Below are 18,527 nucleotides of genomic sequence, written 5' to 3' on the forward strand. Positions count from 1 at the left end.
TTTAGGCAAGGCTGAAAAGACAAACCCACCTCCATAGGTATCACAAGGGATAAGAAACTAACAGTAATGCTACTCAACGCCAGAAGTCTAAACCTCAAGATGCATGCACTCGAAACTCTCCTTAGCATGGAGAACATTGATATCTGTGCAGTAACAGAAACCTGGTTCAAGGCTCTCGAGAGCACCCCAGCACTACCAGGTTATACCTCATACCATGCTTTTCAGCCCCAAAACTTGGACCAAACCACAAAAGGAGGGGGAGTATCAATATTCATCAAAGATACCCACACCTCCAGGTTGGTGGCACAGCACGAAGCATCAGAGACTATCCATGTGCAACTAACAGTGGGTAAAACTGCCTTCCAGTTTATAGCCTGCAACAGACCACCCTCCCAAACCCAGGAACCCCACTCGGCCTTCCTGAGAACACTGGAAAATATGAAGGTCTCTCCAAACACCATTATATTGGGTGACTTCAACTACCCAACCATAGACTGGGAGCATTACTCTAGCTCCAACACCCTAGCCCAAAGGTTCCTAGAATTTATAAACTCAAATGCTATGGAACAACTTGTTACCACTACCACAAGAGGGGAAAACATACTGGACCTGATCATCACCAACATGGGGACTCTATGCTCCAGACCAGAAGTGTATCCCTCACTGGTAAGATCAGACCATAAACTAATCTCACTGGATATTCACATCCCGACCCCACCCCATGCCCAGAAAAATACAATGAAAAACTTCTCTAAAGCAAATTTCACACCCCCCCAAACCGAGGTGGAATCCTTCCAAGCCCCGGCCTGTGGATATCTGCCCAGACCACAAAATCCTTTATAAACGCATACTATGAACACCTTCAGGAATGCATGGATCATGCAATCCCAAATAAAACCAAGACCCAATCCTCCAAAGGCAGACGTCCTGTCTGGTAGACCCCAGCCATAAACAAACTATACAATAGAAGGAGGAAGCTACTACATGACAGAGCAAAATCCCAAAAAGGGAAGGCATCTCTGATCAGTATTAGCAAAAAACTACGGGCACTCATAAAATCGTCTAAGGCCAGCTTTGAGAGAAAAATTGCACAGGACACTAAGGATAATCACAAGACTTTTTTTAGTTATGTTAGGAACCTGGGTGGGAATTCCCAGATATGCTCAGAATTAGTCCAAAATGACAAAAAATACACTGAACCCACAGACATTGCCAACATCCTAGCTGACAGGTTCAGCGCAAACTTCTCCCCCCCTCTCCACCAAAAGGGCTAATATCTATCCCAGCAGAGTGCTGCCCCCCTGACATCTCAGATGCTCAGGTAAGAGCTGCCCTCTCCAAAGCAAGAAACACAGCATCAATGGGACCAGACGGTGTCCCGGGCTGCGTCCTACATGAACTCCAAGAAGAGCTAAACCCAAACCTAAAACTACTGTTCAATCTCAGCCTTACTACAGGATATGTACCCAAAGAGTGGCGTACAGCAACAGTGGTCCCTCTCCACAAAGGTGGTGCCTCAACGGATCCTGGAAACTATCGCCCCATAAGTCTCACTAGCTTGGTCTGCAAAGCTATGGAAAGGATCATCATGGACCTTATAAATAAAGATATTGGGGACCTACAGACACTGGATCCTACCCAGTTCTGCTTTAAGGGCAGATCCTGCCTCTTAAACCTGGTCGATTTCTTTGAAACAGTCACCAAGGCCATTGACAAGGGGAAGGTGGTCCACACAGCCTACCTGGACCTCGCAAAAGCCTTCGATACAATACCCCACTCGGGCATTATAGATAAGCTCACCAGCTTAAATATAAACCCCTATGTCACTAGATAGGTTGCAAACTGGCTCAAGGACAGAACCCACATGGTTAGAATAGCTGGAGCCATGTCAGACTCCAAACCAGTTACAAGTGGCGTCCCACAAGGCTCAGTCTTGGGACCTGTCTTGTTCGGTATATATTTCTCGGAGGTACAGGCCAACATGGGAGGACTGTGGCTGACCAAGTTCGCAGATGACTGCAAACTGGGCGCCATAATAGACTTTCCAGCTGACACAAGCATCCTCCAAAAGGGCCTCATAGAAACAGACAACTGGTGCCAGAGCCATGGCCTCAAGCTAAATGCCAAAAAGTGTATAGTCATCCCCTTTGGCAAAAACAAAGTGCCCACAAATTACCACATAGGTGGTAATCCATTAAGTACAGAAGAAGTAATTAGGGACCTGGGGACCCAGGTTGATAGCGATCTCTCATTTGACAACCACGTGGCCAAAGTGGTTAGAAAAACATTTTATATAGCCCACCTAATCATGAAGGGATTCACATCTAGATCAGGGGAGGTCACCGTGCCTCTTTACTCATCCCTCATCAGGCCCATAATTGAGTACAATGCCCCTTTTGGGATGTATCTTACCAGACACCTGCAGCAACTGGAAAGACCCCAAAAGTACCTCACCAAGAAGATCAAGGGGCTCAAACAGCTGCCGTATGCTGCCTAGTTAAAGAAACTCCAGCTGTACTCAGTGGCATACCGCCTGCTCAGAGGCGATCTGTGCCTGACGTATAAAGCCATGTCCAACCCGGAATTAATGGACATGCTGCACCTCAGAAAATCCAAATCCCATCGAGCTACATGCTCGAGGGACTTAAACCTCAGGACATGCTGGAGGGACAGATTCATAACCCAGAGGCTCCTTTCACTCTGGAATAAAATCCCAGTCCAGGTTAGGCAGAGTCCCTCATTGACTCTCTCTTCAAGAGGAATCTTGATGAGTGGATGGGAGATCGTTGGTTTACCCCGGGTATCACTTCTGTGTCACTGTTAGACAGAGACACAGTATACTAACCTCGAAAAAGGGCTTAGCAAAATTAATTTAAAATGGGTGGCGAAAGCCATAAACACTCTGGCTAGGCTTATAAATGCCCTAGGGCAGATAGCCTAGTATGAACCTAATATATATAAATATATATATATATATATATATATAAATAGCCCTGTTTATGGAACTTAAAGACACTAAACATAGTGGTGGATATGCGTAGCAGAAGGAAAGTTTTGAAGCCCCGGAAGAACAAGTGTAAAAGTAATACTGAGATGGCTTTACTAATAGCAGAGCAGAAGATAGAAATAGTGCCGTCTTCTGTATATCCTGTGGCAATAACCATAATAATTACAAGGTTTACATAGTGCTTGTTTGGCACTTTATTGCTAAGTTTCCTCTACTTACATCATGGGTGTAAACCACAGCTTGAATGAACATAAGTATGTAGTCTGTGTATTTTCTCCCCCACCCTGTTCTTACAAGCCTCATCATATTTCTCTAGCATTCAGCTGTTATCTTAGAGACAAGAAATGTGGAATAATTAAATGCAGAATTTTAGATGTTAATATCCAAATAAATTAGAAGCCCAGGCTGTCTTGCGTCTGCAGTGGGTCTGACTCACCACAAGTCCAGTTTGTCAAGGAAGGCTGAAGGCTTCTGGAATAGCAGCTTGGTGTCTGTCCTGAGCAGGGAGGAAGTGACTGTTTCTTTGAATGAAGCTGTGACAGCAGCAGGCATCTCTGGCAGGTAGTGGCTCACTTAAATTTGTTAATTTTCTTTTTAACTTTTTTTTTTTTTGCCTTTTTCATTGATAAACTGACTGTGTGTCATAAATTATTTCAGGTTGTTGGATATTGTTGCAGAATCTTATGTACTTGATGAACACTACCTTTTTTGAAGGAGACCTATATTTCTATGTTTTTGATTCTGAGATGCACAGATAACACTGATGACTATGCTGACAGTTCAATTGTCTATACTAAACATAGCGGAAATTCGTTGGCTGCAGAATTTATGTATTTGTACTTCTTTAGCAGTTTGTTGCATCTTGTTTTATCTGTGGTTCTGCTGACCTGATGATATTTGCAGTGACATGTTACAGCTTTAGCTAGGTATGAAGTTTTGTGTATGATACGGGAGTGGTGGCCTCAGTGTTGGATCACTTGAATGCTGCGGGTCGTCTTGTCTCCGGGCTAATGTTAACATATCCTACAGGAAGATACTGAGTGTGTCTTGAATTTTTTTAAGCCATCTTTTCTCAGGAATATTGACAGTTTATGAATATCCATACGTTATCCCATGACCAAACCTATAGTAGCCTCCTAGAGGCCTTGGGTGCTGGCTAGGTGTATTGGTCCTTGGGCTGATTCTGCCTTGTGCACTCTCTGAAATCTATGTTAAAAAGATTTTAACTGATTTGTTTTTCATTCCAGATATTTGCTCTGTGAGATTGTATTTGACAGTCCTAGGCACCGACAGTGCATTGAAGAGAGGGCCATTATGACCACTGTGCGAGACGTGCTGGCGAGGATACATGGCGACTACGGAGTTGGCTGCTGCACTGTTTCTTTAGCAGGTCTGGATTTTATTGCTTTGGAATCGTTTAGGTTTAACCATGGTCTAGCAGCTGAGCTTAAACTCCCAGTATATAAATGCCCTGAGATGCTTTAGGGAGGGAAAAATAGGCAAATTCTAAATGAATAAAATGAAGGGTTGTGATTTTAGCTATATAGAGTGAGCAAAGTTCATTTCTACGTTTAGCCACAGAAAGCATAATTCCATATTCACAGCAGCAGCTATAAAATTCAGTACATGTCTCTTTAATTTAATGAATAAAGACCATTTCACGTTCAAGATTATAGCAAGATCCGTGCACATGTTGGGTTTGACTGTAGGTATTGTCACAGAATAAATGTTACACGTCTGTGTGTGGCCACTTGGAATCTTTGTGACTGAAATGCTGAGTCATAAAATGCATAAAATAGACTTAATCCTTTGTCTGAGTTAGAATTAGATTGCATTACAGCGAGCCAAAACAGCGGTGCACAGAGTTGTAGCTGACTAAAAACTACTGCTGAGCAGTATGTAGATCCTGAAGTATTTCACAGTATGGCTGCTCAGTCTTACTGTCACTTTAGTTACAGCTGACGACTCCATTATCTCAGATGTTCATTTGTAATTGGTGTGTGATGTTAAGCTGGGAGCTGAGGTGCATATTCTTTTGACAATGGACTATTTTTCTTACTTCACAGTTAAGTACCTGAATGCTTACACTGGGATTGTCTTACTTCGCTGTCGAAGGGAATTTTACCAGATGTTGTGGTCTATTATTCCCTTTATTACCACCATAGAAAGCAAGCACCAAAGATACCCTTGCATCTTCCACACTCTACACGTTGGTGGTGAGTATGTTTGCATTCTCTTCATTTGCTATAGAATGTTACATATTGCGTATGTGTGTGTCTGACATTGGTTAAGATAAGCACATCATTTCACTGACCCTACCTATAGATGGCAGTATTCTTTGCACAGTGATGTGGCTGGTCTAAGATTACAGAAGGAAAATGGTGAACGTTGGATATAGTAATTATCGTGAGACAGGTTTTCTGCCCTTGCCACCAGTGACCAGGTTCAGCTAGTAGGCCCTGAGTGCCCTTGGGTCAGCCAGGGGACAGCAGAGAGAACATTTAGTAGCTGGTTCTGTACACTTAGAGGTGAGGACGTAGAAGTTTACAGCCACTAGCAGAAAGAACAGGGAATCATTTGCCCCAGAAGTCAGAGTGCCTTCTGGAAGGTTAGCAGGGTTATCCAGAGAAGTTTTGTTGGTTGTCTCACCCAGCTAAGAAATTCTCATTTGTTACGTTTGCTGGCCTTTTCGGCAGTGCCCCTTTGCGCTACATACTCCATGCCAAAGAATTCTGTAAGCACTCCTATCATTTGAAACTAAACTGAAATAAATATTCATTCCCCTCCTTGCCTTTCAGCTCTTTAGGATAGTCTTAGTTACTTGATTATTCAGTATTGTTTTTGTCATGTTTTAAGGATGTATCTTATTTTCCCATTGATAAACGCTCTTGTGGAAACAATCAGTGAACCTTTTTGGATTACCATCGACACATTTCTTTTCTATTGATAGCAGCAGCTTGTTCTGGGACATCTATTACAAGTGCTTGCAAAGTTGATTCAGTATTTGATTTTCCATACTTTGCTTGTTCATTGTAGTATTCATTTTACTCATGAGCCACCATAAAGGGAATTTAATCTGTAATGAAATAGTTCTGAAAACTTCCCTTTCAACCTCTTGAAGTTGCGTGCTCTGGGAATACTCTTACTATATAAAAAGTATGCTTTTCACATCTACATGCTTATTTTAATAGGTTTGCCAGATCACTCAGGACAGAGCTATTCCTTTCAGGGATATATCTCCAGACATCCTAAGAAGGTATACTGTTAAGTTATTCTCTGGTGGATAGCTTTTTTGTTATGGGTTGTGTAACAAATTGTTCATGTCACATGTTGTGCTTCGTTACAGTCAGATGCAGTATTCCCTTCACATGGACCTCTGGCTAAATTAAATGAGCAGTACTTACACGGACCTCACAAGACAGAGCTATATGTAAGCAGGCTGCTGTTTATGCTTCCTCGTAGCCAAGGATAACTGACCAAAGTACCCTCCTCTCACTTCTCACAGTTAAGGCTACATCTGAGCAGCCTTTCCTTTGAAGGGTATTGGCTCTTCATCCTCACAGGAACACCCTCTTCTTCCTTCTACACATTGCTCCTAGGACCTTCATCACATCCAAAGGATACAAATATGCTCCCTAGTAGAGCACATTGGGCGTTAAGTAGTCAACTCTTGGGGTGTATTGTTAATCTGGTAGTTCCCTAGGATAGTTGTTTTCTCAAGGATACACTAATGCATTTTTTGGCATTTAGTTTGTCCATGATTTTGGCACCATTTATTTATTTGGGACAAACCTTCGTGTAGGATGGCTGTATCATGTGGGGATTCACTGACTTCCTAGCTTGCACTCATCTGCAAACATAGCCTGCCATAGCCGTTTGATATAGGCTTTTACTTCAGAAAAGTAGATGCCAAACAGGATCTCCCTTTTTGGAGAACTGAGACTTCTTCACATAGCCTTTGTGGCACTGATGACTGGGGTTCAGTTAATGGCACCAGCATTAGAGGAGTGTGACAGTGAGAGAAAGGAATGAAGGGGGTTTTGCCTGCTCACCTCACTGTGTTAGGGCTGCAGTGAGGCCATACAGGGTGGTGCCATTTTCCAGTAGAGACTGCAAAACCATCTCCCGTACTTCAGGGAAGAGGGGCAGCACTGCTTGCTGTCAACATCCCTTAAGAGAGTGAGTGCTGTCCAGAGTGGAGAGTATAGCATGCCTTCTTCCCTCATATATTTGGCATGTGGAGAACTGTAACAGAAAACCTCAAACCTCGTTGTGTAACTTCCCATTGAGTGCCCCTGTCGATTGACTGCAACCCAGTAATGAGAGAAAAAGGCCGGTAACCCAAGAAAGGGTCTGATCGTTGGTTCTCTGGAAAAATGGACTCCTGTGGGGCAAAGGGTAGCTTTCAGGAACTCTGCTATTCAACCCTTATCTTACGGCACTCACAACACTGAACCCCCTCAGAGAGCCACTTTCGACTCTTTTATGTATGTTCTCTGCATCCTGGTAAGTAGTTACAAAGGCTTGGCCCTTAAAGTGAATTTACATTCACCAGAAGAACTGAGCCAAAGTTTTGGAATTTCCAGCGCCCCTGGGTTGGGATGAGTAATTCAACACCACAGTAGTAGGTCCTTAAAAAGGAAGATCCAGGCCTTGTAGGGCTATCTGCAACAGAACCTTGTAGATGTTACATGACTGACTGAACTAACAAGCAGAGCAGATTGGCGTAGTATGTGGATATCTAGGTACTTCTGTTAGTAGCTGAGCTGCTGAGTACTCCACTGATTCTACACAGTAAGGCTCTAAGTCTGGAAACCCCTGGTATAGCGTACTGGAGTAATCTTGTCCTGGGGATACAGAGGCACAAGTACCACTGGAAGATCCGCAAGTGGAATAGGGTGTTTTAATGGTGGCTGTAATCCTCTGTGAAGATAAGAGAACTTGACAACAGCAGGATGGTGAGACAATCATCAAACATTTTAATCAAAATTCTCCACCTTTGACACAAATCATTGAGAAGGATGATCAAACTAGTTGAATTTAGGATGCATAGAATCAATTTTTTTGAACATGCAAACTTCACAGCAACATTATGCGTGCGTACACACACGCACAGTTAGTATAAGCTGCTGTAGAAGCAGATACTGACACGGAGGCAGATACTGCTGAATAAAGCAATGTGCAAAGCAGATACTGCAATAAGTCTCCCACAAAACAGAAGCTGCTGTAAGAGTCCCAGACAAACGAAATAGCAGCACAATTAAACAATCTCCCTTTCATTGTAAGGGGGGTGCGTCATCTCTTTTACACAGAGATTCAGTAGTCTGTATTCTTTCAGCTTTTTGAAGCCCAAGGATGAAAGCCGCTGATTTTTAGTTTTATTTATGTATTTTTTTTGTAGTTGACAAAAAGATACAGACCTGGATCTGTGCAACATGCCTCCTTTGCTGAGTTTACATAGTATTGGACTTTATGCCTATCCCATGACCAGCAGGGAAGTGACCTATCTGTATAAGTTGCTTTGCACCTTAGTTTTTCTAGCAAATGAAGGAATGGGCTACTCAATGTTGCCCTAAGTAAAGAAAAGAATAAGTAAGCTTCAAGATGCTTATAAACTGCATTGATATCTGCTGATTCTTAGGAAAAGCAGTGAATCTGTAACCTGTCAGTGTATGCAGCTGCCATTATTTATGGGGGTGTTTTGTCATTACAGCTCCTGTATTGACCTTAATACCCAAAATAGCTTTGTTTTTTTAAAATCTCTTAAAACTCTGCTAGCAAGGGAAAAAGCAGACTAGTGTTCATGCCTGCATAGTTGCGACAGTGTGATCTTTCTGGCAGTATAGGGAATTACATCTATGCCCCTCATTTGTTGTCTCTCTGAATAAATCTACCATTAATAAAGAGTTTAGTGCAGTACATGAACTTTACTTTCTGTTTCTTCCAGGTTGGTCATTACACCCCCCCCCCGATACTACAGATTGAAAAGGATATCTTAAACCAAACCAAAGAGAAATACAAGGACAGAACATACACAAGCTGTTTAGGCAGCATTAAAATGACAAAAATTTATTTAATCAGCAAGAACTCATGATTTTCCTTAACTGAGTAATAGAGTACACAAGTCTTTGTTTTTGGATGGTTCAGTTATTTGTTTTTACTTGCCTTTGCCCTCTGATTATAACATCTCCCTCCGTAAATGAAGTCAGATGGAGTAAGCTACTTGGTTTTTATACTTCTCAACAGGTCCTTACAACAATCATATGTTCCAAAAATATGGAAAAATGCTTACCTTATACCTGTACATACAGGAGGTACATCCAGCGAATTTTCAAACTATTGACTTACTGCACTACTTCCTCTACTCTTTAAAGTACTGGAAAGTTGTATCCGTCATGAAATCCTACATTTGTGCTAGAAAAACATATAGCACCAAAGCTTCTGGCCCTGTTACAGCACTAAAGGTGTCCTATTACATTTTCTAGACACAAGTCAGCCAAAACAGAAATATGGTTAAGCCTGTCTTGAACCTACTTCTTCTCATTTTTTTTCAAATACATTTGAATGAATTCCATAATAGTTATTTAAGATATTATGTATAAATATGGACACTATTTACATTATCCTGACACTATGATAGATCTTAATGTATACAGTTACTTTATAAGTATGTCCAATCCATTATAAGAGTGTCTTATCAATTATTGTATAGTGTCAGTCAATGATAAGACTTTTCCCCAAGGGTTGTTGATAAATGGCTTTGGATAAATTCTTAGTTCTTTAATTTTAATTTCCAGTAATGTTGTGGTCTTCAGTAGGCTGTAGAAGTCTTCCAAAGTTGGAATTGTTTGTATTCCATCTTCTTGTTATACACTTCCTTGAAAGTGCAAGTATAGTCTATACTAGATACATGTTTTACCTACTCAAATTAGGATCTTTGTTCACATTTAATAATACAAGAGCTTTAGTTAAATAAAATGATTCATTAAATCTTGTAGAAAGTTATTAATACCATTCCAAAATGGCTCAATTTTAACACAATCAAAGAAAATGTGGTTCCAATCTGCATTGTGTACTTGCTCACATCTCCAACTTATTCCTTTTATGGAAGTACTAATTTTACTGATTCTGTCTGGGGTTAAGAATGCTCTGTGCAAGCATTTCCAATTTAAAAACTTTCCAGTATTGTGTAAAGGATGTATATTTTATCGATTAATAAGATATTTGTTTTAATATCTCCAGTTAACTGTATTGTGTCCTTTTGTTATATATTTCCAATAAGACGTTTTGGGTGTTGTTTTATAGTTTATCAGTATTTTGTAAAATTTTGAAATAGTTTCCCATGTCAGTCATTATATATGTATTTCATAAATTTAGGTATTTCTTTAAAATTAATTGTTAATTATTGTACTTAAATCTTGCAAATATGACAGAATACTTTGCAAAGATTAGCCAGTCCTGTTGTGGAATTTTGTATGTTGTTTTTATTACTTGCATATCTAAAACTTTTAGTTCTTTGATGCATTGGAGCCAACAAACAAATCATTTCTGTTCCCAGTTTTATCTATATATTTTATGTGGAAAGTTCTTTGTGATTATAAATGGTGTTAAAAGATAAACCAGATTTTTAAATCTATATTTGCATTAATAATTTTTATATATATATTTTATGTGGAAAGTTCTTTGTGATTATAAATGGTGTTAAAAGATCAAACCAGATTTTTAAATCTATATTTGCATTAATAATTTTCCTAAATGAATCAATGTAATAATTAATCATACGAGTTTTAGTGGGTTTAGTTATGTTATATTGCATACTAATACATGTGTGCTATGGCAAATTGTTTTTATCTGTTTGAATTTTTTTTTCATAAATCATATTCATTTATTGATATTACAGTTAATAATTATTTCCAATTTGCAGAGTAATTTGGACTTATCCAATCTTGAGATTGTTTTGGATATTGATGCTTTTATATATGTTTCTGTATCGGAAAAGTTTAATCCTCCCCATTTCCATGGTCTGATATGGTGTATTAAAGCTATTCTGTTTCTTTTGGGAAACCAACAATTTTATTAAGCATAAATTTATTTCTTTAGGTATATTCCTTTCTGGTAACAGTTGTATTGCCAAGGCTATATGTAGGATCTTGGGCAGTAAAACCATTTTTATTAACTGTAGTCTATCATCAAATGTTAATATTATTTTATTCCATTTTTCCACAGAGATTTTAATTGTATAGATAATTATTATTGTAATCTTTTTAGACCAATTCATTATTATCCTTGCATAACTCAATTCCTAGAGATTTTAAGGTAGATACTTGTTTCCCTATGATGTGATCCCCCTTAGTCTGCAGTTCTTTTTTTTATTTAAAAATAAAAATTCTGATTTTGATTTATTGAAATGGAGTCCTGAAGTCATGTGAAATTTGTCAATTTAATGTATCTAATTCTTCTAATGTCTCTCTTGTATTAGATAATGTTAGTAATGTGTCCTCAGCAAATGGCATTACTTTAGAATTGTATTGTTCATAAACAATATATTCCTTTGATTTTTATATTGTTACGATTTGAATCTGCCAGTATTTCAATAGCCAGAGCAAATAGAATCAGTGACATGGAACATCCTTGTTTAGTGTCTTTTGTTATATGTATAGTTTCAGAGGTAAAAGGAACTAACTTGACATGCGCTAAATTATTTGTGTGTGTGTGTGTGTGTGTATGTGTATATATATATATATATATATATATATATATATATATATATATATATATATATATAATGTATGTATTCTTTAGGAGATGAACAAAGGATGCAGGAAATTCAAATAGCATTAAGATTTTGAATAAGTAGTCCCAATTTAGGGAATCAAAGGCTTTCTCTATATCTAAGCCAATTATGAGTGTTCTTTTATTTTCTTAATTTCTCTTATAGATTATGTTCATAATCATTTTAATATTGTCGTGTGTGCCTATGATATATAAATCCAGTTTGATCATTTATTTATTGTTTTGGATAGTTGTATTTTCATTCTGTTAGTTAATATTGTCATATCTTTTAGTCATTATTTAATAATGATATAGGTCTATATGAGGTACAGAGGTTTTGGGATTTGTTTTCCTTTAGGATTGGTTTGATTAAAGAAAATCTCCAAGAAAAGGTGGTATTAAAGCTTGTGACTAAATTTCTAATAGAGTTTTATGAAAGAGGGATAGTATCTTTGAAGGAAAAAGTTTATATATTTCCATAGTTTATGCTATCTGTACCTGGAGATTTATTATTTTTACCCTCTTATTGCATCTGTAATTTCTTTGTAAGATAGAGGTGCTTGCAGATCTAGTTTTAATTTTTCTGTTTTTTTTTTATATTGGAATATTTTTCATCTAGATTTAATTGATCAATATGTATATTTTCCTTTTGGAAATGTTCCATGTAGTGATTTCTTTAGTCATCAAGAATGTCACCTATATCAGAGACATATTTTTCCCTTTCTTTTCATGGAAGATACTTTTGATGTTATTAGCTTTTGATTGTATTTTGATTCTTGTAGATAAATTATGTAGACATTTGGGAGAAGTGGCCAATGTAGTATTTTGTAGTTTTTCTAAAGCTAAACTAGTTTTATGTGTTAGAAGCTAAACTAGCTTTATGTGTTAGAATTCATTGTATTTATTGTTTAATACTTACTTTCTTTTTCATCTTCAAATGATTTTGATTTTTTTCAACTTTTACTGACAAAAGTTTGGATTGTAGATCTAATAATTCAGAATCCCATTCTTTGATTTATTTTATACCAAGTTAGGGTTTTGCCATATATGTAAGCTTTTAATGAGTCCCATATCATTATTTTATCTCTGTGGTGTAATTAATATCCAAGAAGAACTGTAGTTCAGATAACCAGGGTCTGAACTCTTTAATTTTAGTTATATATGCTGGAATTCTGGAGTTAAAGATTAATGATTTGTAGCCATTTTGAAGTTTTAGTATCGGTGAACTGTGGTCTGAAAAGGGGCAGGGAGTGATTGAGAAGTTAATGATTTTAGAGTGTTTAAGCCATGGGCAGCAAATATTTTATCTATTCTAGTTTGGGTACCAAATCTGTGATCTTGAAGGGAAAATGAAGATTTCGCTTCTTTAAATTTGAAAGTATTTACAGATGTATGCAGGAGTCTTTTATTTGAAGTTTCAGAAATATCAAACAGGCAGTTAAAATCTCCTCCTAATATTAAGTAGCCTTTTATAATTACTGGAAATCCAAGTGTTTTTTAACTGTTCCTGTTGCAATGCCTGGAAACCAGTATAGCTTGGCTAGGATTTATATTCTGTTCTTATATTTAACTATTACTAATGCCATAAGGCCTCCTTTGTCTTCATACTTATAAATGATTTCTGGGTTTATCACATTTGTTTTCCATAAAATTGTTACCCCTTTTGTCTTTGTCTTATAAGTGGATTGTGCCGATATCATATATTCCTTAGGATTCCATTTGCAATTGTCATTTGTTTTGAAATGAGTTTATTGAAGGAAGACAATTTGTGCTTTGTTCAATTTTAAATATTTCAGTAGATTTGATCTCTTGCTAGGATTGTTTAAGCTATTGGTATTTAAAGGTAATAAATTTAAATCCATTTTAGGTTATTTAGACTATGTACTTTTTGGTTTATTGTGACTATTAAACATTTTCCTCTGATAACTATAAATTATATGTTTGAGCTTTTAAAGGAAATTATCAGTTTTATACTTTTGAGTGTTTGACAGTAAAGTAATGTTTTGGTCAGGTATACTAAAGATGTTTTTGTGAAATACATTTTAAATTAATAAATGTTAAAAAAACTAAGATCCACACTAGCCATGGAATGAAAAATCATTCATTCCTAATCTGATGGATAAACCCAAGTCCATCAGATTGTCACTCATACCTTGACAATCCAGAACATCTGAGCTCCATTAATTGAATTATCATATAGAGAATATTTGTAATGGGAATAAGCAATTTTTATGTCATTTTGAACAGATATAGTAGATTACACATAATTCTAATACAATATAAATGTCTACTTATTGTATAAGCAATTAATATTTACATGAAAGATGGATGACAATTCAGTCATAGTAAAGTAGAATGTATCTTATATAAAACCTCAGTAAAAGATTGTAGCAAGCAGTTATTTAACATATTCACTCTTATTGATGAAGTTTTTCAAAACTTATTACTTAATCTAAATAGTAATAATATTTATCCCTAATGTTTATAATACAATGTGTTTTACTGGATATATTAAAAGTTATATTTCATTGTTGGTCAGCATTTAAGTAATCAGTTTGTTTGTTGGTAACTTACTTAAAAGCATCAAGTTTGTTTTATGTGAACATTGATGAAAGTTAGTGCATTTTAATTATCAGTGCATCCCTCCCCATTTCTTACACATACAGATTTTCATATTTGTCATCTCTTGTTATAAAATGAGTGAAATTATAGGTTAAAAACAACAAATTCACTTATTGTGATTTATGATTACAAGTTCCCTTTCCATATTCATAAATTGCCATTTTATGGCATATATTGATAGTTTTTAGATTTAAATGGCAACATTCTATTTTGTATAGTCAGCAAAGGTTAAACTGATCATTGTCAATTTAATACCATTTGTTCAGTATGTGATTGTTACATTCTGTGACATTTGTAGTTCAGGCTTCTATTGTCTCCCTTGAACAACTTTGTCAGTTTGATGTCATAAGTTACCTTGGCAACAGCTTAAGTATTATGTATGGTCAAGATGGGTTACAAAACCACAATTCAGGTTAAAGCAATTATATGACTTATGCACATTTACCTATATGCGAAAATCATTATGCTTCCCTTTGATGTTCAGTATAGTCTGTCATTTATGACTAGTTAAAACAGTATTGTTATTATACACAAGCCCAGGTTATTAAACTGAGTGTCTGTTGTCAATTTAATACAATTTGTTCGGAATATGATAGTTGCATTCTGTGACATTTCAAGTTCAGTTTCTCTTGAACAACTTTGTCAGTTTGTCATGTATAAACTGGTTACCTTGGTAACCTCTTAAGTATTATATATGGTCAAGATGGATTACAAAAACTACAATTCAAGTTAAAGGAAATGCATGACTTCTTATGCATATTTACTTATATGAGAAAGTCATCATGCTTCCCCTTGATGAACAGTGTAGTGTATGTCATTTATGACAAGACAGTAGTAGTGTTATACACAAGCCCATGTTATTAAATCCTGCCTTTAATATCTAAATTCAGCGGATTGCTTCATCTTATATGATGATTATATATTTTGTGTCTAGATTTACTAAAATCATACATTACATAACTATTGTGTGTGTTGGCTGTTGCTTAGTTATTTGAGAGACCACAAGCTGTAATGCTTGTTCTTCTTATTAGCTCCTTCCAAGCATGTTTATACAGTCCATAGACTATAAATTTTGAGACCCTTGTAGTTTATTTGTTAGAAGTATATTTCCATCCTTACATACACACACATCAGTACTTCAAGCACGGGCAACAATACCCATCCCGTTTTGCCAGCATACCATTCACTAGTTCATGTGGTGGGTTTCCAGGCTGTTCTTAAAATATCCAAACCAATATTTGTCCTGTTCCATTTTACCAGCATGTTCCATGCAGTGGCCACTCTGCCAGTGAATGACTCAACACACCTTTGATTCCCACAGATATTTCCACGAAGAAAATTTGATGACTCTCTAGCACTTCCCGGCAATCCCAAACACCCCTAGAATCGGCTATCCCCAAATGCCCAACACGTCCAAGCAAGCTCACCTCCCAGAACACTGCAAAGGGTTCTTCACAAGACCAAGTGTTCTTAGTCTTTCACAATAACTCAGACTTCCACTCTTATGTAAGTCCTTAATATGTTTGGACCAAAATAGATTTTAAATATAAAATTGCGATTATTATTATTATTTTTTTATTATTATTTATTTATTTATTTTTAATCAAGAATCAACTTAATGAGCTAAACGAAGTGTTGGGAGACCATCAGTATGTGTACATGTGGTTTAAAACAGTCCTTTTGTTTGTTTATATGTATATATATATATATATATAATGTGTGTGTGTGTGTGTGTGTGTGTGTATATATATATATATATATATATATATATATATATATATATATATAAAATCTATATATAGTAAACCTCTATCACAACAAGCCACAACCCACAGCTTCCCAGAGACGAAAACTGCAGCATACAACAGCTGCCAGACACACACACCATGGAAGGCTTAATCAAACAGCACTCAAAGCTATGATACCTGCCATAATTGATATCAACTATGATGAGTCAGAATAATAATGACATTTGTACTAGCTGCCAGACACAGCTGCATCCACGTCCACCATATCAGGATTGATCAAACAGCACTCGTAGGTGTGATACCTGCCATAATAGATGTTATCTATATTTAGACAGAGTAACGATGACATTTGTACTAAGAGTTGCTACTATTATTCAGCCAGGATATACATGACATTTCTAGATCATACTTTAACTGAAGTCTTAGTCTCCATGACAGCATTTTTTTTCAAAACACTCTGCTGTTACTGCTATTATATATGATGTTAATTTGTTACATTTGAGTCTGAACTCTGATGAATGGTACCTCGTTGAATTAGTTAATTAATTACTTAAATTATTATAAGTAAAAACTGAGAAATAAGATAAGTATTCATTGAGTTCAAATAGGGGAATAGAAATGTATCTCTTTATATTATATGTTGCTTTGTTTGGCTTATATATAATGTGAATAGTAACCCATCTTGACCTACCTTTGTTTGTGAAGAATTATTGGACCCTTTGAACATTCTGAATAAATAATTACTGTTTCTCAGTTGTTTAAGAAACCCTCCTTTTTTTTAAATAAAAACAGACGACAAGTGATGTAGCGTATCAGTTGATACTTTGAGAGATGTAGTTGTAAGAGTTATTTTTTTGGGGCAGCTATCTGGGAATCAGTTTTTTTGTTTCTTCTTTCTAGCATCAGTCCAAGGATTTGTTTCTTTTATTCTTTTAAGAGTAGGGGCCATTCATTCCATTTCTTCTGGGATAGACACTATGTTGTTGTTTTTAATGACGATAGTAGCTTCTTCCAAGTCATTAAAGGTTCTCATCTCATTGGCAAAAAGTATATTTTCTTGGCTGGAAAGGCCAGCTGTGCTTTTAATGTTTTGTTTCAACAGTTTTATTATTGGCCAGACTTTTTTCCTTTGTTCTCGTATTCTGGAAGAATATTCATTGTCAAACCTTGTCAGGCTAGGGAGGTGATGATTAGTGATCAGCAGTATGGTTTCATGCCAGGAATGAGCACTACAGATGTGATGTTTGCTCTGAGAGTGTTGATGGAGAAGGTCAGAAGGAGTTTCATTGTGTCTTTGTGGATTTAGAGAAAGCATATGACAGGGTGCCTAGAGAGGAGTTGTGGTATTGTATGAGGAAGTCAGGAGTGTCAGAGAAGTATGTAAGAGTGGTACAAGATATGTACGAGGGTAGTGCGACAGCGGTGAGAGTGACGGATGTGTTTAAGGTGGAGGTGGGATTACATCAAGGATCAGCTCTGAGCCCTTTTTTATTTGCAGTGGTGATAGACAGGTTGACAGACGAGATCAGACAGGAGTCCCCGTGGACTATGATGTTTGCAGATGACATTGTGATCTGTAGTGTGAGTAGGGAACAGGTGGAGGAGACCCTGGAGAGGTAGAGATATGCTCTAGAGAGAAGAGGAATGAAGGTCAGCAGGACTAAGACAGAATATATGTGTGTGAATGAGAGGAAGGATAGAGGAATGGTGAGGATGCAGGGAGTAGAGGTGGCAAAGGTGAATGAGTTTAAGTACTTGGGATCAACAGTTCAGAGTAATGGTGAGTGTGGAAGAGAGGTGAAGAAGAGAGTGCAGGCAGAATGGAGTGGGTGGAGAAGAGTGTCAGGAGTAATTTGTGATAGACGAGTACCAGTAAGAGTGAAAGGGAAGGTCTACAAGAGGGTAGTGAGACCAGCTATGTTATACGGGTTGGAGACGGTGGCATTGACAAAAAGGCAGGAGTCAGAGCTTGATGTGGCAGAGTTGAAGATGTTAAGATTTGCACTGGGTGTGACAAGGATGGACAGGATTAGGAATAAGTATATTAGAGGGTCAGCCCAGGTTGGAAGATTTGGAGACAGCCAGAGAGGCAAGATTACGTAGGTTTGGACATGTGCTGAGGAGGGATGCAGACTATATTGGGGAAAAGATGCTAAGGATGAAGCTGCCAGGTAGCAGGAAAAGAGGAAGGCCTAAGATAAGGTTTATGGATGTGGTGAGAGAGGATATGCAGGTGGTTGGTGTGACAGAGCAAAATGCAGAGGACAGGAGGAAATGGAAACAGTTGATCTGCTGTGGCGACCCCTAACGGGAGCAGCCGAAAAGAAGAAGAAGAAACCTTATCGGGCTTTGATTGTATTTTAAGGGTGATTTTCTCC

At 37.3% G+C, this 18,527-nt stretch overlaps 1 protein-coding gene across 2 annotated transcripts in view; it reads left to right on the top strand.

Annotated features, from left to right (window-relative positions):
* The window catches only part of POP5 (POP5 homolog, ribonuclease P/MRP subunit), an 80,613-nt gene that overhangs the window by 45,795 nt on the left and 16,291 nt on the right, over positions 1-18,527 (top strand). For both annotated transcript variants that reach the window (XM_044068874.1, XM_044068875.1), the window contains exons 2-3: positions 4,255-4,397; positions 5,074-5,223. In XM_044068874.1, the coding sequence (XP_043924809.1) occupies positions 4,255-4,397; positions 5,074-5,223 (293 nt within the window). The remainder of the gene's footprint in view (positions 1-4,254; positions 4,398-5,073; positions 5,224-18,527) is intronic.

This window comes from Protopterus annectens, chromosome 4.part0, assembly GCF_019279795.1.
Source record: "Protopterus annectens isolate FY-2018-M chromosome 4.part0, PAN1.0, whole genome shotgun sequence".
In the NCBI taxonomy this organism is placed as follows: Eukaryota; Metazoa; Chordata; order Ceratodontiformes; family Protopteridae; genus Protopterus; species Protopterus annectens.